At 41.9% G+C, this 26,140-nt stretch overlaps 1 protein-coding gene across 15 annotated transcripts in view; it reads right to left on the bottom strand.

The window, feature by feature from the left end:
* LOC144295815 (phospholipid-transporting ATPase IB) overlaps positions 1-26,140 on the bottom strand; it is a 570,630-nt gene that overhangs the window by 120,439 nt on the left and 424,051 nt on the right. The window contains exon 34 of one of the 15 annotated variants that reach the window (XM_077868364.1): positions 14,474-14,584. The exons of the other annotated variants lie outside the window; for them this stretch is intronic. Coding sequence (XP_077724490.1) covers positions 14,489-14,584 — 96 coding nt within the window. The 3' untranslated portion in view covers positions 14,474-14,488. Of the gene's footprint in view, positions 1-14,473; positions 14,585-26,140 lie in introns of those variants that run through there. 15 annotated transcript variants of the gene reach the window in all.

A 26,140-nucleotide genomic window follows, 5' to 3' on the forward strand; every position in this document is an offset into this window, starting at 1 on the left:
AAGCAAAGACCCACTTGGCTGGCTGAGTTGGTTGGGTGTGCAACTCTTGATTTTAGGGTTGTGAATTTGTGCCCCCACGTCAGGCATAGAGATTACTTAAAACTAAAATCTTAAGGGCAGCTCTGGTGGCTCAGCGGTTTAGCGCCGCCTTCAGCCCCAGGTGTGATCCTAGGGACCCGGGACCGAGTCCCACGTCGAGCTCCCTGCATGGAGCCTGCTTCTCCTTCTGCCTGTGTCTCTGCCTCTCTCTCTTTCTCTGTGCCTCTCATGAATAAATAAATAAAATATTTTTAAAAAATCTTAAAAAGGGGGCTGCCCATGGAAATACCCACTTTGATTTGTGGCTGCCTTCTCATTCATTTCGACGGAATTTATTAATTAATGAAAGCTAGATTGAAGAAGGAAGTTTTCCTTATGTGCTTGTCATATTTTTAAGTGTAAACTTTAATCAAAGTAAAATATATATACAACAAAAAGGTGCACACGTTATTAGTGTACATCTCAAACGATTTTTCATTTCATACAGTCAGTACCTGCACACAGCACTCAGATGAAAACCTAAACCCAAATCTAAACCAAACTACCCAGAAGCTTAGCAGAAATCTCCTCATGCCGTTTCCACTTCCTGATTATCCTTCCTGTACTCAGGAACTACTATCCTGACCTCTAAACAGCATAAATCAGTTTTGCAAGTTTTTGAACTTTCTAAGATGTAATCATACAGTATGGACATTTATAGGGATCACTTAGACATTATGGATAGTTGACTAGCATATGGAAAAATGTTCTGTGTCTGATCATTGACTAGATGTTCTCAATGTGTGTAATTCCCTTTCTCTTTGATTCCCCTTTTCATTGATTCCCTTTTTCTTTGTAAATGTGATTCTAGAATGAATAACCAGCAATACCACATACACAAGGTCTGGGAAACACTAAGGGGTTAGAAACTGGAAGCTTCATCATATTTTTCTCATAATTCTCTGCTCTCTCAGCAGTAACTCTGACAGTCCCTCTGGAGAAGGTCCCGAGTCTCAGAACACCCTCAACAGCTACCAGATGGCACACAGGCTCTGGGCTGCTGCTTGGCATGGAGTTCCCTGGAGTGGCCCAAGGAGGCACCCTGCCCCTTGAGGGTGAGCCCTTGGGGCCTTCCCTCTCTCACTATTGGCATTCAGCACCTGTGGAGTGTATAAGGCCATGTGTGACGTCAGATGTATTTCACGCCACTAGTCTGGAATTAGTGACCTGTTTACAAAAGTCAGACTGCGCTTGCAGATGTGACAAAAAATAGGGAGGCCAAAAGGGTAGGCAACATATGACAGGCACTATATATAAACCAGAAGCACAGAATCCCCTTCTAATTATAAAAACACACAAAACATGTGCAGTCAAATCCAGCTTGAGCCAAATGCCACCATTTCCACACTCAGAATCTTCCAGAAAAAGAGCTAATTTAGATTTATGACTAAATCCCAGTGAGAAATGCTTTATTCCTCCATCAGCACCCCCACATCCCAACTTCTGTTGTAGGGGAGTGAGTGCCATATTAGGTAATTTGGAAACCTCAGTGTCATTACTGATTAGTTACAGGTACATAAAAACATACCCCTTACCTATGAGATGATATAACTTTGCCAGCCAATTTCAGAACTAGCTACTGTGGTATTTTCAGACTTAAAAACTTCCTTCAGACCAAGGGTAACTTTAAAACAATGGTGAGTGAGCAGAGATAGTGCTGCTACCTTGGAAGACTACCCTCTTAATTTAGTTCTTTTCCCACATCATCTTTGGTAGGGTTTTATTCAGAGTTACTCTCAGGAATTTTGAACCTGCAATTCACTTGGCTTTTCTTTGAAACATCCTTTCCTTCAACAGGCATCCTGGTTATTACAAGTTAATACTGGATTATTATAGGGCAAGAGTGAATTGTGTGGGTCGAGGTAAATAAACATATCATTAAGGAGTAATGCATGGAAACAATCCCTGTGACTCAGTAAAAGGTCAATTTTAAAAGAGAAAAACAATGCCTTGACTCGACAAATACCCTGCTCTGATTGAATTCCCCTCCTATCAGATTGTGACTGCTTTACTGTAAGAGAAACCAGGCTAATAGAACTAATCGGAAGATAATGGCATCATGGGAAACAGCAGGCCACTAAGATGGCTCTGGGTCAGGGCTGCTCTCTTCAGGCTGTAGGTAACTCTACCACCAGCCACCACCATCTATTCTGTTCCTCAGACCATTACCAGAGACAGTATGAGCCTTTCCATTACCCGCTTTTTTTTTTTTTTTTAAGATTTTATTTATTTATTCATGAGAGACACAGAGAGAAAGAGGCAGAGACACAGCAGAGGGAGAAGCAGGCTCTATGCAGGGAGCCCTACGTGGGACTCGATCCCAGGACTCAAGGATCACGCCCAGGGCCAAAGGCAGGTGCTAAACCACTGAGCCACCCAGGGATCCCCTCCATTCCCCTCTTGAAGGATCATGCCTCTCATGCAGGGTGGAAGGATGGAAGGAGGGAAGATAAAAGGATGGAAGGACAGAAGGATGGAAGGATGGAAGAGCAGGGTCCAGGAAAGAGACACAGGAGAAAACATGCCGATGAAAGGAAGCCGGGCTATAGGCTGGGGTGGGGAAGGCAGTCCTGGGAGAAGCAGGAGCGGGACAGCCTGACCTTCTCTGATGTCCTTGCTGCAAAGACCAGGGCCTGGGAGAGACAGGCAAATGCCACACAGTGCTAAGTCCCCTTCTTCTCCTCAGAAAGTTCTCTTGGTCTCAACTGAGTAAACAGCCAGCAGGACAGGGAAAAAGGGATGAGGAGACATAAGAGGAGATGAAGAAGGGGCCCGGGGACTTGAGAAGGCTCAAGGGTGGTGGTCAACAGGTGACACAGAAGCAGAGGCCTTAGGGCAATTGAGTTCTGTTGACCCGACTGCTCTGATTGACTTGGGCCTCATTCCTCAAACATCAGACTTCTCAAAGCATGCTCAGGACTTTCTCAGGCCAAGGTAAGGAGCAAGAGCTTGCGAGTGGGAGTAGCCATATCACCAGAGGAAACAACAACAGACAGGAGAGGCTCACCACGGACCCAGCTCAGGTGAGCAGGACACAAGATCCCACTACCTTCCCAAGGAAGATGGCTTGAAGTGCGAGCCAGCACAGCCACTGACTTTAGAATCATCTTCTTGCTTCCTCCCATAGCCTGCTTTCTGAGATTCTGCTAATGAGCAGGAAAGACTGGAAGAGACAGGCAGGCAAAGAGAGTGGGAGCAGGAGCAGGGGAATGGCACTTCTCCACAAAGAAATCAGTCCTTGAATATTGGGTAGCTGGGCGTGTGGGTGGTGAGTGACAGAGAGTGAAATCCTGAGATGATTTTTTTTTCCTCCAACACTGTTCAACTGCCATCCCCAAACCCCAAGGACAGAGGCAATCTGTGGAGTCCCTCTGTAATACTGCTGTGATGGCCAAGGGAGCAGAGGCCAACTCGACTTCAATTTGTACCGTTTGCTGAAGGCCACCCACCTTCTCAGAGGTGGCTACTCACAGCAGGGCAGAGCAAGATGCCCACTGTCCTTTCACTAACCAGCCTCCCACAATCTTGTGGAAGTGAGAACACAGAGAGTGGGCGAGACAGATGGGCCCAAAGAACTTGATTTCTCATCTTTTTTTGCCTCCACTCTCCCCTCCCCCAAGAGAAAGGCCAGTGTATGAAAGCGAGGAAATAACCAGAAATAAAAACTCCTTGCATTACTTCCTGTCCCTCTCAGAGTTTAAATCCATCCTGAGCTAAAAGCAGTATGTCTGCCAAGACTGTCAATCAAGGCCTCAATGACTTGCCAGATTTTTCTGTGTGTCCCCTTGACTTACACCTGCAGCCTGCATCCATCCGAGTTAATGGGAGTTCCATGTGGGTGCTGCAGCCCACACGGTGGTCTCCGGTTTTACCCACCATGGCCTATAGGGGGAGGACTTTTCTCAAGCCTTTTAAAGAAGGGATAAAGCTGAGAGGCAAGGGCTCTCCTCCACTTTTCCCCAGAATGCCACTCAGAGTTGGTAAAGCCCAATTACCTGTGAGTCCCCCTGCAGGGCCAGAACAAGGCACAGGGTGGAAGACACTGCTTGTCATTCAGGAGGAATTAATTCTCATTCACTGAGAGCCTTGTCTAGGCCAGTCGCTTCTAAAATTCCTAACAATCGAGTGCATGAGAGACTTGCGTACACATTGGTTTGTAATAATAATAATAAAAATGTTTTTTTCATAACAAAATTATGCAGAAGGCTCTAAGCGCAGAGGAAACACACAGCACTTGGGGGACAGCATGTAGGGGGGGTGGCGATTCAAAGAGTGCATTGGGTGGGTGCATTGGGTGAATGGCTGCTGTTAGGAGCCCCCCCTTGCAGCCTAAGGTCAAATCTCTGGTACCCTTCTGATCATATGACCATGGTAGGTAGGTTCCTTAACTTCGCCAGGACTTGGTTTTACATCTCTAAAATAGGAATTGGACTGACAATTAAATATATAAAGCATTCGATAAAGCGCCCAGCACTTGGTTAGCTTTTTTTTTTTTTTTCTTAAGATTTTATTTATTCCTGAGAGACACAGAGGCAGAGACATAGGCAGAGGGAGAAACAGGCTCGCTGCGGGGAGTCCAATACGGGTCTCGATCCCAGGACCCCGGGATCACGACCAGAAAGAAGAGGACTCTTCTCAATATTGCCATTCCTTCAGAGAATAGGGACGAGGAACTTGCGGCTGATTTTTTAAGCTGTAAAGCAGATGTTTCTTCGGAATAAATAACATTGAATGAGCTCCTAAAAGTGACAGTATGCAAACCATCTTTTAATGATTAGGCAAGCATTTTTGCCTAGCATGCCACATGGGGTTTAATAAATATTAACTAGAGATGATTGCTCAGCCTCCGAAACAGTTAACAAGCACAAAGTGCCAAAAATCAAACCTATGAACATTTTACAGATTTAGGGTACATAGGAGTTGCTCTCGCCCTAGAAAACTCAATTTTCTCTGCCCTGTTTCGCACGGACTCGGTTTTATAGGGAAAAGGTGGACTTGAATAGGTTATTTATTTGGAAACTCGGACCGGCTGCATAGGACTGTGGCACTGTCCTTCTCATTTAACCCCTTTGGAAATCTGATCTGTACTGATTTTAAAAAAGGAGGGAACAGTCAGGCATGCTTAATCTTTTCAAATAATTAAGATTTTATCTATGCCTCGCACAGCCTCTCCTGTTCCCCTTGGTTTGGCACTTAACTCTGCGTTTAAAACCTCCCTAATACGATAATGATAATGCCATCTTCTCCGTCATTATCTCGTGGTTGCAGGGCTATCTGACTGATCCCCAGTCAGGTTTTGGCGGCCACTGGCCCCTGCATTCCTGCCTGAGCCCTGCAGGAAACAGAGCCTCCGCAGCTGCCAGCGTTTATTTACACACATTCCTGCCTCAAATTGAATTAATGAGCATAATTTAACTCAGGCGATGTCCTCCCTGGCTCTCCTTCCTCTTTGCTCCACTGGCCAGCCTGTTTTCTCCCTCACACCCTCCCATGGAGATCTTACTGGAATGGATTCAGGCACTCTGCTAGCATGGACAAAACTCCAGACTTCTCCTTTAACGTCCTACTAACCACGTGGGGCACTGGTTAGAATGTAGATCCTAGTCTGGCAGCTCCACGTTGGGGATTGAGATTCAGCATTTGAACAAAGCCTCTCTCTAGTGATACTGAGGCTGCCTGTCTGGGGGCCACACCTGGAGTAGCAGGGTTACTGAAGGCCTCACCTGCACTGAATATAACAAGCCATGTCCTCAATGAGTCATCGAAAGGCAAATGCTAACTTCTGATCTTTCCCATCAGTCTGATGTCAGGGGAGGTTTACCAAAAGATTCCCCACAGGGGATCTGTTTACCTTGTCTACCTTTCCCATGTGTGTACAGAGAAAACAGAGTAAGTCAAACCACAAGTCCCATGAACTCCTAAACACAGCCCTACATAAATTCCAAACTTAGGAGCTAAAGAAAGTGCAGAATTGGAATCCTGGGACCTTTAACTTTTACCCAAAAAGCAAAAGTAACCCCACCTAAGAAACTTCAGTGTGGATGTGGTTAGATGCAGGAGGTCTGTTTATTGCATTGGGCAGACCAATAAGGAATTTCCTGCATGCTATGCCAAAGTCAGAGCGCAAGGAACTTTCTCTGAAGTCTGTGCAGTGAAACCAGCAGATCTCCTGTGTATTCACACATTGTATACCTTCGCTAGCTATCCCTGGCAAAAATCCTTCCAAATTCTACCAAGTGTGGAAAAGGATTAAAAGGGAAAAGAGAAAAACATCCCCCTAAAACAAAAGAAGGTAAATGAATATATTTGAAAACCTCTGTTGATGGGTTGGATTTTATTCTTCCTGGAAACAAATGCATGTAATACCTCCAGCAATAAATATCCTTAACCTTGGACCTCAGACTGTTTGTCCAGGTCCACACAACTCCATATCTGGCTGCTTCAATAGAGAAAGGCTTTCACGTCGAATTTTGCACAGAAAAGTAGATTTGGGGAATTTTTTTTTCTGAGGAAAGATTGAATTTATCATGAAACATTTTTCACTGAGAAACCAGTAAAATGAACCACCTTTTTACCCAAACCACAACGACTGCAAATTCCTTTGCTAGAAAAGCTGGCTGCTTCTGTTGAAAAGATTAACTTATGCTGACTAGCTTTGGGGGCATGCAAGGGTACATGTGGTTGTGTTTTCAGTGTACATGTAATGACAAATAGTAGCTACTGCAAGGGGGAAGAATGGTAGCTTATCAATACTATTTCCTGACTGTAAAGGTTCTTCCAGCAGATGCGTATGTATTCACCTGAATGTATTCCAGAAGAATCTTTAAAATGCCTAAATTCTGCAAAAACAAAGTTCATCTGAAACTTAACTTCGTTACCACTTACAGCCTCACTGTCAGGATTATAAATGGGGTAGCAACTTCCCTTGGTTTTAGTAACTAAGTCTCTCAAGCTGAACCTGCCACAGTGTTTTAATTAATATGACGGAGCAATGCTAATCACATTTTTTTCTCTTCTCTCTCTCTCTCTCTCTCTTTTTTTTTTTGGTTGCTCCTGACTTGATAGTAACTGAGAAAACAAAGAAATTACACTTTTTAATCTGATGGAAGGTTTAGCTCTTGTGACAAGGGGCAACCCTCCTATGGATCGGCTACTGGATATTCTTGATGCGCTAGGAAGAGGAAAATTGTTATTTGAATAGTTATAGATAAGTTTTAGGTAATTATCTATCTACAGATCATTAATTTCTGATTTTAGGATTATCTGAGATTTGATTATCCATCACAGGCCTCTGTTCCAAACAGGCCACACCATGGACAGTCCCTGCAGCTTCTGTCCTGGATGCCACCCCCTCTTTACCATCTGCATTTAAAAAAATATTTATTATTTGTGTGTGTGTGTGTGTGTGTGTGTGTGTGTGTGTGTGGTGTCTCAGAGAGAGAGAGAGAGAGAGAGAGAACACATAGAGGGAGAAGGAGAAGCATTTTTCCCACTGAGCAGGGACTCCGACCTGGGGCTCGATCCCAGGACCTCAAGATCATGATCTGAGCCAAAGGCAGATACTTAACTGACTGAGCCCCCCAGGTGCTCCTACCATCTACATTTTTAAGCATGCTAAGCTCAGGTCTGCCTTTCCCCAAACTCTAGTCTTCTTACAGGGAGGACTCTTGCGTTGTCTCTGCTCATTACTGAGTATGATGTAGTGTGACTGTACTTCTCAGAAATACTCCAATTACCTGTTAAGTTAAGCAAATTTTCTTCTCACTAAGAGAAGCTGTGCCAGAAAAGGTCTAGGATTCTTCTCACTTCTTTCCCATATGGAAGCCCAATGGAAAAGATGTTTTTCCCTCCTGTTATTTGCAGGAGAATGTGGGCACTGCCAGGATCATTATAAAATACATTTGGGTCAGCTGATAATAAATCTGCTAGAAAAACCATCCACAGAAAGGAAATGGCTGGTGCACAGCAGCAGACTGGGGTGGTCCATCACATGTTCCTGCCTGCACTTCAGGTATCTCAAGGATTGTTTGGAGAAGTTGAGTCCCAAGCCCATCACTAGAAGAGGTACATAGCTAATGGCCATGGTGCCAGGTGGTGTCCTGACCACATGGTCCCAGGGTGGCTTCCATAGGTTCTACCAGCCTTCTTAGCCTAGTTCTTAAGCCTTTCCGTACATTCTGTGGGTTGCATCACTTCCTTCCACATATTCCTTTTCTGTTTATCATGTCAAAGTCAGTTTTCTTTTCCTTTGTTCACTGCAACCAAGGACCCTGACTGGTGTAATTAACAACAACAACAACAATAACAACAACAACAAAGTGAAGCATGTTTGGTTTATAGCCCCAAATAGGCAAGGTCAAGTCTATTGGCCAATGGAATAGCCTGCTCTCCCTCAGAAGACTTCATTCAGTGCCGCTACTGGAGATATTTTCCTGGGTGTTCAGTGAAAAGAATTTTGAAGAAAGAGACACTAGCAAGGAATAAGAAATTTAAATTTTAAGATTTCTTTTCCCATGGAAATAAAGCCACAACAAAAGATAATATCTAGAGTCCTGATTCTTTGAGTTTACTTAAAATCTTGTCCTCAATGCCAAATACCTTTTCCTCCTTTGCCACTTCAACATGGCCTATAGATCAAGTATGTGTGCAGACCACTTGTGTCCTATTGGAGAAAATAACATAAAATATCTGTCACGAGACTGGTGGGACAATGCTATAAATGCTATAATGCAAGCCCACCAGCACAAGTGAAAATTAATGATGCTAGGTGCATCTCTGAATGTGTTGGGTGGAACTCTGGTGATGAGTGGGAGTGAAGGGAAGGTAGCTTCAAGGTTGAAGCCTGTGTGACTGTGGAGGGTGGTGATACCCCTGCAGAGGAGGAACCAGGGAAGGCATGAGAGCCAGAGAAAGACAATGAAGATTTCAGAGGCTAAGCAAGTGGCTGACACAGAACTGGTCAAAATTATTTAGATTAACCATATGGTTGGTACCATCCTATAATATTACTCGTTGGTTTTTATACGATTGTACAACAAATAACAACCCAAAATGTCTGAGATTGCCTGATTGGCAATGATTTGGGGAGGATGAATATAATCATTTGGCTTATATTCTAGCCCTTTCCTCCCATCTCAGTCATTGGTTCTTTCAACGCTTACTGAAATGTCTTCTACATGCCAATGACTGTGTTTTCCTCAAAAGTTTTCCAAACCACGGGAAGAACTGAAAACCTCGTTTTCTCCAATGTTGAGTGGATGTGAGTGGCTCAACTATCAACCTTTTGCTTATAATCTATTTACCAAATTATTTTCTTATGTAATCTTCTAAGATTGACATGTATTTCAGGTTTTGAAGGCTGTCTTTCCACGTACAGTATGGGCTCTGTTAGGAAGCCATTAGAAAAGGAGCATTTTCCCCTTTGATAGCAACTGCACGCAATGAGTAATGTCCTCATGAGCTCTTAATGAACAAAACTACTTTCCAAGCCATGTCTGAAGGGTTGAAGGGCTTGTAAAAATTGTTTGAGAATTCATGGAGATAGTGATGTTAGTAGTAAACAGTATGAGAAGGGCTTTCTCGGCAAAACTGTGATCAATAAACTACAATGTAAACTTAAGCCATTATAGTGGTGGACAAAAGCTTAGAAAAACCCTCGTGCTAAAGAACATGAGAGAAGATATCCTGGAGGTGGCAGCCTGGGTGGCTCAGCGGTTTAGCGCCGCCTTCAGCCCAGGGTGTGATCCTGGAGAGTCGGAATCGAGTCCCACGTCCGGCTCCACGCATGGAGCCTGCTTCTCCCTCTGCCTGTGTCTGTGCCTCTCTCTGTGTGTGTCTCTCATGAATAAATAAATAAAATCTTAAAAAAAAAAAAGATATCCTGGAGGAAACTACTACTGAAAGGGATCTTGAGTTAAGAGAAAGTGAAGAGCAGGGGGTGGAAATAACAGAGAACATCAGAGGGAAAAAGAGTCAAGAACTAGCTTCAAAGAAGGCAAAATACATATAAAACTAAGGAAGACAAGCAACTTTCTATGAAACTGAAAGCAAAATGGCATGGAAAATTCCGAAATAATACATCTTCAAACACATCATATTATTAGTTAGATGTTCAATGTTTAGAGCTTTGAGTTTTGGAAGCTCATCTCACCCCATCCAGTTTAGAGAATGAAGAGGTGGGCTCTGGAGACCACCCGAACCCAAACTGCAACTTTCTAGAACAACCACCCAGTATTTCAGGTACATAAACAACATTGAGAAATAAAGGAGTAATTCCATTTCTCTAAGAGAAAAAAAGGTTGTTTTGGGGAGAAAGTAGCCCTAAAATGGCATCTATCTGGTAGGTGGCAGCCTATCACTAAGACCTATGTTAGAAGGACTTCAGCTTGAGCAGAATTCACATTCATGCTGTATATGAGAATACTGCCTTCATTAGGTTATTCCACTATGTTTGAACCACCAAAAACACTGGGGAAGAAAAGGATTAGTTTTTCTTTTAACAAAATGAACAAATCCCCAAGTAGACAATTTGCTAGTTTTCTAAAATTGCTTCTTGATTTTATATTTTCTGTTCAAAACAAACTATTCTGACATAATAAGTTGCTTTCTAAAATCATGGTCATCTCATATTTTAAAAAATCGCATTTAGAATCAACAAGTTTATATTACAGAAAACTACCATAATGCCCTAATGCAATTCTCTTTGAACGATGGAAGAATTTAATGTGTACATGTGTGTATGTGTTTTACCACCCAGGCAAGGGCTTTTTTTTTTTTTTTTTTTTTTCACTTTAAATGATTTAGTAGTCAGGTAAGTTAACACAAAATAACTTATATGTCCTCTATTTTCTTTTGTTTCTAAGAATTAATTTTCCCACATTAATCATAAAAAGGGAAGATCCTGACTTCCTGTCTTATAGGACTTTTATGCATGGTCAATTTTTCTCTTTCTAGATGCCATAACTGGGAAACTCAACAACTCTGCAATTTCCTTCAGTGAAATGTGAAAACCTTCCCTCTCCAGATTGCCTTGTCCCACCTGGCCTTCTCTGTCACATTAAGACTTCTGGTGCTCCCTGTTATCAATCACATTTCCCTCCCTCATTTTCTTCCTCTCTTCTTCTGCTTCTGGTTTTACTGGATATAGAATCACTTTACTTACTGCTTTTCTTTCCTTTACTTATGATGCTCTGTTAGAGACAAAAAGTTTCAAATCATAAACTTTTCCTTTTCTTGTAATATCACTTTACTTGACACTAAAATTCTATGCCCCAACTTGGCTCTTGGTTCCAGATCTACTCATGCTTTAAATCTCTTTTCTAAGGCAATAAAGGAGCCTGGAATGCTCCACCATCTGGCTGAGGTCCAGTCCCCACAGAGAAGGTCTAATTTCTTCCATGAAATCATCCCAGATTTATCAGAGGCCAGCTGTCACCTAAATTCTCCCTAACCTTGACCTTTTTTTGACCAAAACCTAACTATGAACTTATATTTATTACTCCAAATATATATTTGTCCCTTCAATATAATAAGGAAAATGCCATCCACTGATACAGTGGGTTAGAGAACTTACATTTCTGCCAAATGCACTATCTTCAGCTTTATCTCCCATATTGAGACCACTGGATAATGATTAGCTTAGCACTTTCTCCACTTGTGTACTCAAGAATTCGTCTTTATCCATTCTTGCTGTTCCTTTACTAGCAGTTCCAAAACAAACACTTGCCATGAAATAATTTAACCTTACTATCAATCCTTTACAAATACCAGTATCAATAAATACTATATCCCAGATATCACCCATGTAGCTAAAGTAGCCTGGCTACAATTTTATTATTTTATTTTATTTTATTTATTTATTTATTATTATTTTTAAGATTTTATTTATTTATTCATGATAGTCACAGAGAGAGAGAGAGAAAGAGAGAGAGAGAGAGAGAGAGGCAGAGACACAGGCAGAGGGAGAAGCAGGCTCCATGCAGGGAGCCCGACGTGGGATTTGATCCCGGGTCTCCAGGATCACGCCCTGGGCTGAAGGCAGGCGCTTAACCGCTGAGCCACCCAGGGATTCCTGGCTACAATTTTAAATGGAGATGTTCTAGAGATCTTTTTTTGAAAAGATTTTATTTATTTATTTGAGAGAGAGAGCAAGCATGAGCAGTGGGGAGGGACAGAGGGAGAGGGAGAAGCAGACTCCCCGCTGAGCAGGGAGCCCGATGACGTGGGGCTTGATCCCAGGACCCCAAGATCACAACCTGAGTCAAAGGCAGACACTGAACTGACTGAGTCACCTGGGCACCCTGTTCTAAAAATCTAATAATCTGGAAATTATTCTTTGGGTGGGAAAAATGCATTTTTTTAGCTACTGCTTTTTTAGCACACTTAAGGAAAAATGTTAAATTCATTAAACTATCCATCACTCATTACGCACAGATCCTTTCTAGGCTATTTCCAAATGTTTGAATGTGTGGCATCTGTTTTCATTATCAATTCAGCATATGGATATTAAGAACCTATTGCACAAAGCCAAATCCATTCCCCAATTCGATATGAGAGGTGTTTCATTTAATTTTGTTAATTCACTCATTTAAATATTTACTGAATGCTAGGAAAGACAGGAGACAGGTTTCAAGGCTATATTGAAGAGCACTCACTTTCCTCTTATAGCTTCCAGTTTAGAGGGAAAAAACTGATATAAACTATGAAATCACATCAATGTATTTAAAACATATTTTTAAAAACTGTGGCAAAAAAACACATAGCAAAATTTATCATCTTAACCCTTTTTCAGTATGTAGTTTAGCAGCATTAACTGTGTTCACACTGTTGGGCAATATATCTCAAATATATTGAGATATATTTAATATATTGCAAAACTGATATATTTAATATATATCAGATATTTAAAATATCAGATATATTTAATATATCAGATATATTTAATATATTGCAAAACTGACACTCTGTTATACCCATTAAACACTACCTCATCTCTCCCCTGGCCTTCTAGCCCCTGGCAACCGCCATTCTACCTTCTATTTCTATAAACTTGACTTTTCTAGGTAGTTCATATGAGTGGAATCATAATGGATTATCCCTTTTGTGCCTGGCTTATTTCATTTAGCATCATAATGTCAAGGCTCATATGTATTACAGCACATGACAGGACCTCTTTCTTTTTGAAGGCTGCATAATATTCCTTTATATACATAGATTGCCTTTTGGTTACCTATTCACCTGTCAGCAGACATTTGGGTTGTTCCTCTTTCTTAGCTGTTGTGAATACTACTGCTATGAACAAGGTTGTACAAATATCTCTCCAAGAGCCTACTTCCAATTCTTTTGGGTATATACCCAGAAGTGGAATTGCTGGGTCATATGGCAATTATGTGTTTAATTTTTTAAAGTTTATTTATTTAAACAATTTCTACACCCAATGTGGGGCTTGAACTCACAACCCTGAGATCAAGAACTGCATGCTCTACCTACTAAGCTGCCAGGTGCCTCTCTGTGTTTAATTTTTTTGAAGAACTTCCATACTACCTACTGTACCTGGTGTACAGTGATACACCATTTTACAGTCCTACCAACTGTGTACAAGGATTTCACTTTTCTACATTTCATAACACTTATTATTTTTTTTAATAGTGGTCATCCTAATGGGTATAAGGTATTATTTTGTGTACACGTGTAAATTTTTCATTGTGGTTAAGTGCAACAAAAGGAGAGGTAAGTAATGTTAAGGGCACATGTGCTAAGAGGATTTAATTCTGGTCAGGAATGCAAGGAAGGGCACCCTCATGAGGTAATGACTCATGTGGTCTGAAAAGTATATAAACATTAGCTAGGTGGAAGGCAGAGACCAGGCTATTCAGAAGGAGAGAAGTAGGTGCAAAAGCACTGTGAAAGCACTCCAGGAAGTGAGAGACCGGCGGGGATGGAGTGAGGAGTGAGGAACCGTAGGACAGGAGCGGGTCAGGGCTTCACAGGGCCTTGGGAACCAGGTAAACAATCTAGAACTTTATCCTGAAGGCAACAAGAAGCAGAGGAACAACCACATCAGATTTGTGTCCTGAAAGCCTGTTTTGACTATAAGTAGAGCAATGGATCCAGACAGACTGGATGCTAGATAGCTAGTCAGAAGGCTACTGCAATAGTCTAGGCAAAAAATGCTATAGCACCAACTAACTGGATGGGCTAAAAATGGAGAGAGAAAGATATATGTAAGAGATATTTAGGAGGTTAAAATGACAGAGGGCTTGTATTAAGTATCATGATGGAGAAAAGGGGCTTGGAACTCTATAAGGAAAAAAGGACACAGGATTCACATGATCTTAGAAATGACACAATAATCTGGGGTGCCTGGGTGGGTCAGTCAGTAAAGTGGCTGCCTCTGGCTCAAGTCATGATCTCAGGGTCTTCGGATAGAGCCCCACAACAGGTCCTCTGCTTGGTGGGGTCCTGCTTCTCCCTCTGCCACCACTCTGTGTACTTGTGTGTGCTCTTTCTGTCAAATAAATAAATAAAATCTTAAAAAAAAAAAAAAAGAAATGACATACTAATCCTACTTAGAAATTGCCACGTATTGAACAAATTAACCATTTATTAGTAACAGAGCTAATTTATTTTTGGTGCCATAGATTATTATTGCTCAGCTGGTTGCAGTGTGACATAAATGTGACCAGAGTCCTGGATCCTGACCCCTTCTCTCCCACATTCAGGAGGAAATGTCTGGCCAACACTTTGGAAAAACTACTTAAAATCAGACCCACACTTTATAAATCATGGTTTATAAACCCTGCTTAAAGCAATTAATAAGCATAGATTAAGAGCTTGGTTGTCTGAGATTTAATTTTTAGGGAAAGCATTATGTAAGAGCCAAGACCCTTTTAAGAGCAAGCAGCTACAATGAAAGTTAGGTAGTCCCTACCCTGCATGTAGGGAAGGGACTTGATGGACCAAGCTTCTCCCAGGTCCCAATCTTATCTGAGGCTGGGTTTCCTTACATCTTAATCTTACTTGCACTAAAATTGAACTTTGGAAAATAAAGCTGTATTTCCAATTCTTAGTTGGTCAAGAGCTGTGCCGTCCAGTACAGTGGCCACTGGCCAGAGGTGGCTCCAGGTCTGATCTGACTTGAGATGTACCATACGTCGTCTAACACACACAGGGGATTTCAAAGATTTAGTACAAAAAAAGAACATAAATTATCTCATTAATAATTTCTTTCAATGTTGGGCTAAGTATATTAATAAAACTAATTTAACTTATGATTTTTTACTTTTTTAATGGAGCCACTAGAAAACTGAATGTTATACATATGTCTCCCATTATGTTTCTATTGGATGGCAGTGCTCAGGACCATTCGACTCTGACATTTTGAATTATTGGCTGTCAAGGGGAAAAGACCTCTCTCAGAAAAACTTCCATTTCTTAACATCTCTGTCTCAAACAATTAGTTCTACCCAAGGCTGTCTTCTTGTTTTTGGTGGGGAAGGAGGTGAGGGAAGCTACACGTAGGCAATATCCCTTGGTGCTCAATGTAGAGACAAAGTAGAAAAGTTCACCAGCTGCTTTTCTGCATCATATGCAGAATGACTGCCGATTTTCCAGAAGGATATGAGAGTTTCATCTTAACTTGACTCAGTCAGTTTTACCTTTTGTGTCTGTGACTTAGCAATTTCTTCATTTTCAGAAGTACCAGAAATCAAACTCCAATGATCTTGAGCAAAAATGGGAATATATCAATTTATACAGCTTCAAGCAGAGCTAGATTCAGCAGTGCACTCAGTGCCATGCTCTCTCAGTTCAGCTTTCCTCTGTGCCCTGTTCATCCCCAGCCAGGCTTTCTTTCTGTGGTGGCCACTGGCAGTTCCAGCCTGACATCATCCCTGTATAACAAACCCAGCAGCAAGGGTGCTTTCCTCTTCCCTTACTAGTTTCTGTAGAATAAAACCCCCAGTGTGGGTCATCATGCCCATTCCTGGATCAGTCACCGTGGTCCATGATATGAATATCCTGGTTGGCTCGTCCTCGGTGGCAGATTCAGACCCCGAGGTGGAGCAGAGGCAGAACCAGCACTGTCTAAACAACACATTCTGGAAAAGGGGGAAGGGATTTAGGGGCCAGAAAAATGGGAAGCGGATGTAGGGCAGGGGATTGGTGGCAAGATGCTCTGGCACCTAGGATGCAAAAGGCATGTTTGCTGCTGCTGAGTCGAGTGGGTGGGACTTGCTCAGAAGTCTACATATTTAAACATGTCCTTCTTTCAGTTTCTATCCTATATTACAATCAGGTTGTGGTAATCAAAAAACTAAAGCAAAACTCATGAATGAATGTGCACTATAGGCACAGACACAGGAAACTTATGTTTCTCTTTTCTCATCTTTAGCCAAAGGAATGCCTAGCACTTAGTATAGCTGGTTAATCTTGGTTCAAAAAGCATATAATCTTGATGGATTCTGATTTTTTTTAAAGATTTTATTCATTTATTCATGATACACACACAGAGGCAGAGACATAGGCAGAGGGAGAAGCAGGCTCCCTGCAGGGAGTTCGATGTAGGACTCCATCCCAGGACCCCGGGATCGCAACCTGAGCTGAAGGCAGACGCTTAACTACTGAGCCACCCAGGTGCCCCGAATTCTGATATTTTGTGATGTCAGTGGCCACAAGCGTAACTGAAGATCTCGCCTACTTTAAATCTTTTCACTATTTTCATCTTCTTAGGTTCTGTCAACAGCAGCTTTATATCACTGTTTATACAAAAGAGGAAAGTCCTGGCCTGCGCTTAATAGCGCGTGGTGATTCTATGGAGTCTAACCTTTCTTGCAAGGTTATCTTTCCTTGCACAAATCCATTATGTCAGGCAGCTCTCCACCTCCTAAATAGAACAAACCTAAAGAACCCTGTTGTCTCTGGGCGGGAGGACAACGCACCCCCAGGATGGTCACCCAGACAAAGCTATTTTCCTCTGCAGATGTCAGGGTAAGTCAACCCCTGCATAGAATCTCTCAACTCCAGTGCCCCACATACACATTTCCACATGTTTGGAGAAAGGAAAAGTTCAAAACCACATCAAATGTACTCTGTGACCACAGAGTATAAATATTACAAACAAACAAAATCAGCATGTAATGTGTACTTTAATTTGCTGACAGATATTTAAAAAAATTAACATCCGAATGAATGGCAAATGCTAACACCACAACAAAACCTTTCACTGAAGAGAAAAATAACTCACAATCAAAGCCGCCTGGTCTCTAATTAGCACACAGCATCCTTGAAACAAGAGGCCAAAATAAAATAAACTGCCAAAAGAAAGAACAGTTGTGGTGGGTGGATGTGTGTGTGTGTGGGGGGGGGGGGGGGGGGGAAGGAGGCAGGAGCTAAAACATTAGGCTTTCCATGAAGTACTTAAAAAAAAGACATTGTCTGAAACCTTCTTTCCTGGGGTTCAAGGCCAGAAGATTGCAGCTCAAACTCAGTGTACGTGTATGCTTCTGACTCTATGATCATGTTTTAAAAATTCTACTACACTGCAGGGCAAGTGATTTCAGATGCAACTGAATAAAAGTAAAATTTTAAGGGGATTCAACTGACACCTGGCTTGGACCATGCATCACCCTGGGTGCTCTCTATGGTGACCACGTGTGGGCATCTATACCCCGGAGTCTAGCAGACTTGGCAAGACTCAGCTACTCCATTCCATAGCTTGACCAAAGTGCTGCTGCTTTCTTCCCAAGCCTCTGTACTCTCCTAGGGCTGCTAGGTTATCCGATGAGCTAACACTTGATTCACTGTGTAATTGCCAATGTATAGCAATTTATTCCTGTATTTACAGGAAGGTACATCTGTCTGAGACATAGTTCTCAGTAAACATCACCGACCATTATTCACCTGCCTTGGTTTCTTCAATCTCCCTATTTGTTTAAAAGATTTTATTTATTTGACAGAGCACAAGCAGCTTCAGGCAGAGAAGGAGAGGGAGGAGGCTCCCCGCTGAGCAAGAAGCCCCATGTGGGCTCCATCCCAGGACTCTGGGATCATGATCCAAGCCTAAGGCAGATGCCTAACCAGCTGAGCCATCCAGGTGCCCTTCAATCTCCCTATTAACTCCAAAGTAGATACTATCTACTCCATATACTTGATGAAAAGGAGGCTCAAAATAACACAGTTGCAGACAGTACAAACAATGGACTCAACTTTATGTATTCTTAGGCGTTAGGTTAACAGGGTTCAAATCCCACTTTCAATGTCAGGATTTGAACTGAAGAGAGAGGTTTGATTCTGGTGACCCCAAAACTCAGACTACTTCTGCAGATCCCGTCAGGCTTGGCACAGAAGTAACCAGGAGAAAGTGGTGCTGGCCCCATTCCTGCCTGTGGAAAGAATCTTTAAAAATATACTTTCCCCCTTGTTCAGAAATCAGGGAAAGGCAAACAAAAACAACTTGGCATGACATGAAACAAATACAAAGGCCATGTTCGGATGGAACTGTTATTCGATGCCTGAATTTTCTGATTTTAGAGCCCAAATATTTATAGGCCTGGGAGAACTCATCTTGATATCTCTGATCAAGGGAAGGTTTGTTTTTCTTTTCATTATCGATAAAGAATTTTTGGTTTTAGTTTCAAATTTTTCCCGGTGTAGAGATTGTCTCTGACAGGAATTAGTGTGTGGTGCCTTTAAGGAAGGCAAACATGAGAGGAGGGGCGGGGGGCCCTGGTCATCACAGGTGATAAGAGTTAACAGATAACAGGAGAAACCAGAGTTTTTCATTTTGCTCATTTTGTTATTTATTCAGATAAAAACGGCATCCAGAAACACAGCAAGTCAATCTTATCATTACACAAAATGTATGAGTTTAAAAGCCAGAATGAAAATCAGGCTTTAGCAAATAATTTGGCCAAATTCAATAAACAAGAAAGCTTGCACAAAGAAGATGCCAGAAAGTTATTTCAAGCCAAGAGGCAAGTCTCTACTGATGGGACTTTCTACCTTATCAGGCTGACCACTTTTCACACAAGCTAGGCCATAGGCCTGTGTACATTATTTGAGGAAAACAGGACCTGCTCTATTCAATGTTGCTGTGTTATTCCAATAAGACAATTCCTACAAGCTTGTGGTATTCATGTTAGATGTTTCTGGGATGTTATTACCTAAAATACTAGTAACTGTGACATTAAAAGTAATTCTTTACCAAATATTTATTTATTTATTTATAATTTAAATTTTACTTAGTTAACATACAGGGCAATATTGGTTTCAGTAGTAGAATTCAGTGATTCATCACTTACATAGAACTCTCAGTGCTCATCACAGCAAGTGCCCTCCTTAATCCCCATCTACCTTCCCCCATCAGCCTTCAATTTGTTCTTTATCGTTAATGTCTTATGGTTTATTTCCCTCTCTACCCCTCTCTACCACTGTGGCAATCCAGTGGTTCCCTTCTCCTATGTTCATCTGTTTTCTTTCTTAAATCTTATATATGAGTGAGATCATAGAATAACTGTCTTTCTCTATCTTATTACACTTGGTATAATACTCTCTAGCTCCATCCACACCATTGCAAATGGCAAGGTTTCATTCTTTTTGATGCTCAAGTAGTATTCCATTGCATATATATATATATAAACCACAGCTTCCTATCCATTCATTAGTCAGTGGACATTTGGGCTCTCTCCCAAGTTTGGCTATTGTTGATAATGATGCTATAAACACCAGGGTGCGTGTATCCCTTCAAATCTGCATTTTTATATCCTTTGGGTCTAAATACATAGTAGTGCAATTGCTGGGTCACAGGGTAGTTCTATTTTTAACTGTTTGAGGAACCTCCACACTGTTTTCCACAATGGCTGCACCAGTTTGCATTCCCACCAGCAGTGCGTGAGGGTTCCCCTTTTTCTGCACCCTCACCAGCATGTTGTTTCCTGGGTTAATTTTAGCCACTCTTACAGGTGAGGTGGTATCTCATTGTGGTTTTCATTTGCATTTCCCTGATGATGAGTGATGCTGAAGATCTTCTCATATGTCTGTGAGCCATCTGTATGTCTTCTTTGGGAAAATGTCTGTTTATAACTTCTGCCTATTTCTTAACTGGGCTATTTGTTTTTTTTTTTTTTGGGGGGGGGTGTTGGGTTTGATAAGTTCTTTACAGATTTTGGATACTAACCCTTTATCTAATATGTCATTTGCAAATATCTTCTCCCATTCCATAGGCTGCCTTTTAGTTTTGTTGATTATTTCCTTCACTGTGTAGAGTTTTTATTTTGATATAGTCCCAAAAGTTCATTTTTGCTTTTGTTTCCCTTGCCTGGGATGATGTATCTAGTAAGAAGTTGCTACAGCCAAGGTCAAGGAGGTTTCTGCTTATGTTCTCCTCTAGGATTTTGATGGTTTCCTATCTCAAATTTATGTCTTTCATCCATTTTGAATTTATTTTTGTGTATGGTGTAAGAAAGTGGTCCAGTTTCATCCTTTTGCATGTGGCAATCCAGTTTTCCCAGCACCATTTGTTGAAGAGATTGTCTTTTTCCCATTGAATACTCTTTCCTACCTTGTCAAAGATTAGTTGACCATAGAGTTGCGGGTCTGATTCTGGATTATCTCTTCTGTTCTGATCTATGTGTCTTTTTCTGTGCATTACCATACTGTTGATGACTACAGCTTTGTAATATAGCTTGAAATCTGGAATCATGATGCCTCAAGTTTTGTTTCTTTTTCAGGATTGCTTTGGCTACTCAGGGTCTTTTGTGGTTCCCTACAAATTTTAGGATTGTTTTTTCTAGCTCTGTTAAGAATGCTGGTGGTATTTTGATAGGGACTGCATTAAATGTGTAGGTTGCTTTGGGTCGTATAGACATTTTAATGATATACGTCCTTCCAATCCATGAGCATGGAATGTTTTTCCATTTCTTTGTGTCCTCTTTAATTTCTTTCACAAGTGTTCTAAAGTTTTTGGAGATCTTTTACCTCTTTGGTTAGGTTTATTGCTGGGTATCTAACTTTTTTTTTTTAACCATATCTTTAAATAAATCTGTAAGTTCCCAACTTTGAATATAGTATAATATAATACTATAGTATAATATAATGTTAACCCTTAAGCTTGTTTTTTTTAAAAGCACCTGTTTCCTTGATTGACTATATGCTGATGACTATAAAAGAAACATCTTAACATCTATGTGTGGGTGGCATATCTTTCCTATGTACTTGCTACTCAGATGACAGGCAGCAAGAAGCATGGGTGTGGGGTCGGGGGGCACTTGAGGCTATTTTCTTTTGGTGGTTCAACAATCACATAAGAGACTTTGGTTGTTTTTTGTTTTTAGATCACATCTTTCATGGCAGCAGCAAGACACTGGAGGTAGCTTCCCTCCATGTAATTGAACAGCTCTGGGCAGCACAGTAGCAACTACATTACACATAAGAGAAGCCCATCTCTTTGATGGACTTCTTTCAGGAGCAAATGGACTTCTGACATAGAAGCCAGTGAATGTCTCCTGTGTCTCCTGAAAGGTTTCTGAATCACTTACTACAGAATCACTGGGATCAAGCTCTCCCCTGGAGTCAGAGATGAAAATGACTTCCCCAAAGGTGCTGGGTCTCTTATACAAGGTCTGGTATTTGACTACATCCTAGGCCCCTTCAGAAAGGGTGGTAGAGGATGGATGTTGGGGGCGAAACAACCATATCTCACACCAGGAAGGTTAACCTGGGCACAAGTCCTCTCCTAACCCTGGTCAGACTTAATCCTACAGAGATGTCCTGGAACCCCCGCTGAGCAAAGATGGTGATCCATGGGGCCATTACTCTCCTCTCTCATCTCCCAGAGCATATGCCACCTGGAAACAAAAACTGCTCTTTTTACATTTGGTGTGGAAAATATCTGGGCCTGAGATCTTACCAAGCTATAAATTCCAGGAGCAAGGAGTCACTTAGGGAAGAAAAGTAGTGGATCCTTTTGACCAACGATGGCCAAGCAGCAACCACTCCTCTGTGTACTTTTAGTCCATTGGGATTTGTACTGTATACACAAGGGTGAGTATAAAATTCAAATGTAAACCCATTCCTGTCTTTAGGATTAAAAAAAAAAAAAAAGCCTGTCATATGCCAGAAACTGGCTGGAGCCTAGAGCTTGGCACTGCAGACTGAGTTAGCAGTTTGTAGGCTTTGAAGTGAAAGTTTTTTCCTCTCTTTTTTACTAGCAATGAAAAGAACGTTAAAGGAAAAACACCAAAGTTGATGAGGAATATTTTTCCATGGTGAACGATGTAATGTCTTTCAGTAGAATTCTCTATTTAGAAAGCTAGGTGCCTTCAAGCAGTCACTGGTGTAGATACCTGCCATGTCTTACATAACCACTGCCCAGAGGACATAAATCATCTGTGAATATTTTCAATATACCATCTTCTCCTAGAACACCCTGCATGACTCAAACACTGCGATAGGGTAATATTTTAGGTGTTTTGGAGCAGTGGTTCTCAAACATTAAAGGGAGGAATAGCTTGGAGGTTTATTAAACTTTCAGAGGCTGGGGCTATGTACCCAGGGACTGTGGTTCTGTGTGTGTGTGTGTGTGTGTGTGTGTGTGTGTGTGTGTGTATTGCAAGAATATATTCTCTGGGTGGGGAGAAGGTTGTTTTCTAACAAGCAACCCAGATGACTCAGATGCAGGTAGGTCACTGGACCTTACTGAGAAACAGCATATCTAGAACCTATACAATGTTAAAATTCTTGGCCAAAAGAATTAGGAATTGAAGTCACAATATTTCTATTTGTAAAAGTTCAAAAATAATTGGTTACTCCATGAAAAAGATCAGGCGTGTTTTCTATTTCCCTCAGGTTTTCTTATTATATCTGAAACACATCCTCTGAGATAATTGGGGGGGGGTAATATTATCCTGACTTTGCTGATAAGGAAATTAACATAGGTTAAGCAATTTACCAAAGGTTACAAAGCTAGTTGGGTCAGGTCTCTAGACTTTTACACAGACTTCAAATGAGATGGCATCCCTTCAGATACTCAAGTCAAAAAGCCTTGAGAAATATGTGAAGAAAATATAAATATGTTTCCTGATCTAGGTTTAGATAGTTTTCCTCATCTCTCTAATTGAAAGCTCTCCTTCAGCAGGCAACTCTAAGCTAAATGAAGTTTCTAATTTTCTACCTTCAAGCATTGGCTCTGGGGACCCATTATGGAGATCCTTGTAACCCATGGTTATGCTATTGGGAGAAAGAAAAATATATGGTCCCCTATGGAAAAACATCAGCACATATTTTCCCTGGTAGGGGACTTTGGCATTAACCAGGATTGACACAACTTGAGTTTTTAATTCACTTTAGATCTAGCTTGGACCTAGAAAAATGAAAAAACAGGTGTCCCTTAAAATCCCACCAATGTTGCATACTTTCAGGAGAGGAAGTACACAGACTTCTTTGATTTCAGAAACTTCCATTGGGACATCTTGGCTCACTGTCTGGTTGGGTTTTGTGTATCATATCATGAGGTGTTGGAGGGAAGATAAAGACTCTTTGACAGTGGAAAATCACTCTCATCTAGAGCCTTCTCCTCCTGTGCCCTGGAGGGAAAACCTGCCTTCTCCTTCTTGAGAAAGAGTCCAGATATAATGGATGAGACAAAAAAAGACATATTTAACCAAATCCGTTAAGAAACCCTAGCAGAAACAATGCATCTTTTTAACAGTTGAAGATGTTATGAATAGACAGAATGTTTTGTGTGGGGAGTCTGTCTCGGGCTCCCAAGTGAGAAATGCCGTTTGCCATTAGACACTAGTTTAATTCTAAAGCTCCTAAGGACTGTGTTCATTTGCCAACATCCTACTGCTCTGTGAACTACAAAAAATGATTTATATGAATCACTGGAAACATCCAATAACAACAACAACAACAAGAAAAATAGTCTTTTCCCAGAGTACCCCTCACTCCTAAGCATTCACCAACTGTCTCAGCTTGGGCTGCTGTAGCAAAATGCCATAGACTGGGTGGCTTATCAGTCACGGACATTCATTTCTCATGGTTCTGGAGGCTGGGCATCTGAGATCAGGGTGCTGCCATGGTCTGGTAATGGCAAGGACCCTCTTTCAGGTGCAGACATCTAACTTTTCATTGTTATCTTCAACATGGCAAAAAATGAGGGAGCCAGCTCTCTAGCCCCTTCTTATAAGGGCACAAATCCTCTTGATGACCTAATTACTTCTCAAAGGTCCTACTTCCAAATACCATCACACTGGGGCTTAGGGATTCAACACATGAATTTGAGGTGAGGACATAAACACTGAGTTCATAATGCCAACCTAAACCAAAGGGATGACCATGGCTTGGGCAGGTTTTCAACAGTATCCCAAGAAGCCCTGTTATTGCCTGTACCTGAGCCCAGCTCCCATCTTTCTTTACAATAGCCTGTAATTCCTCCTAAGGCAGAAGGAAGTCTTTGGGAGACCTCAGGCTAGTTTTGGCCATTCTCCATGTAAGGACTTCTTCAAAAATGTTTAAAGAATGAATGAACCACTGGGCCGCAGACACCGGGTGAAAGAATGTTCGGTTGGTTCTGACATTGTTTTCTGATATCCTGTCCCCACTAAGAGGTCTCCTTTGGAGGAAGACTAGTGATAATAAACAGCTCTTTACACGGAGACAGCAGAATACCCACTTGGAAGTCCTGGGAGTATTAACTATATTAATCATCTCATTCAACGTCTAATGAGAACCTCAGTCTCAGTCAGCTATTTTCGATTTCAAAACACCATTTGCCTCGTGCAAACCAACCAACCAAACAAAAAAGTCAGAATGACAGGGAATATGTAAAAAATAAAAAAATTTTATACCAAAGTGAAATATGACTTGATATTATCATTTCTTTGCTTTGGGATGGGATGGTAGGAATACCTTGTTAAATGTGTTCAAAAAGTCTCCAACCACAGAAACTTCACCATTAAGCTGAACCCTAACACCCCACGGACCGGCATCCAACCTGGATAGTGAATATGTGGCACCTTAGTAGTGTCTGCCTTGCAGATGTGGCCTGTCTGCACTTGGCAAGTGACTTCTCACTTGGAGTGAGAGTCAGAGACCTGCCTCGCTCGCGCACCATTGAATTAGAGCTGCTGCTGCTGCTGCAAATGCACACAGAGGGTGCACACTAGAGCATCTCTCTATTGAGGGCCCCAGGAGGGGTCCTGTTGGCCAGTCACACAGGGACTGATTCCATTCTGCCGGCTGTCACTCTCCTCTCATGTAAAAAACTGACTGCAGTAGGATTTTTTTTTTCTTTTCCGGGCAAAGTGAGCTCGGTAGCTCGCTGGGAAGCCCCGGGGCCCTCGGAGAAGAGCAGCTCTGGCTCTGGCTCATCCAGGCAAGGAGGCAGGAGGTGCTGTTTCCTTCAAGACTGGCTCACCTCCCTCCCTCCATGTTTAATCACGAGCATTTCCGAGATGCACTGGGTAGCCTGCTGTAGGACCTCTTGGGCCTTGGAGCGGGAGAGTGGGACAAGCCCTCCCAGAAATGAGACGATTCCTCTTTGATGGACAACACGATGAGGGCCACTCTTCCAAGGGCAGGCTCTCCACTTTGATGGGAATCACTATTGCTTTAAAATAGAACTGATTTCTTTAAATGCTCCACAATCTTCTCAACTCATTCAGTGCACTGTAATCTCCTCTATCACCTGCGTTTAGAAAGGAACTGCAAAGTGTGTTATGGGTTTGTCCTCATTCCTTCCAGACTGTAGATGCATCAGGGGACACACCTGTCTGCTTCTGCAGACATGGGTGTGTCTGTCCTGCCCAGCACCCATGCTTGAGGAGGTCCAGGACACCCTGGGCTATGTCAGCTACTGATTTGCCAAGGGAAAAAGGCAAGAAGTGCCACCCCTGGATTGTCTCACATGACACAGCTGCTGCACATATATTTAGAGTTGGGAAGGCCCAGAAGTTTGGGCTTATTTCTGCAGAGTAAGTGAGGCTAAGGTGATAGCCAGATGTGCCATGCACAGGCCCATCCCCCCAAAAATACGCATTTCTAGAGCAACAACACCAGAGGAAGC

The sequence above is a fragment of the Canis aureus genome, chromosome 24 (assembly GCF_053574225.1).
Source record: "Canis aureus isolate CA01 chromosome 24, VMU_Caureus_v.1.0, whole genome shotgun sequence".
Classification (NCBI taxonomy): domain Eukaryota; kingdom Metazoa; phylum Chordata; class Mammalia; order Carnivora; family Canidae; genus Canis; species Canis aureus.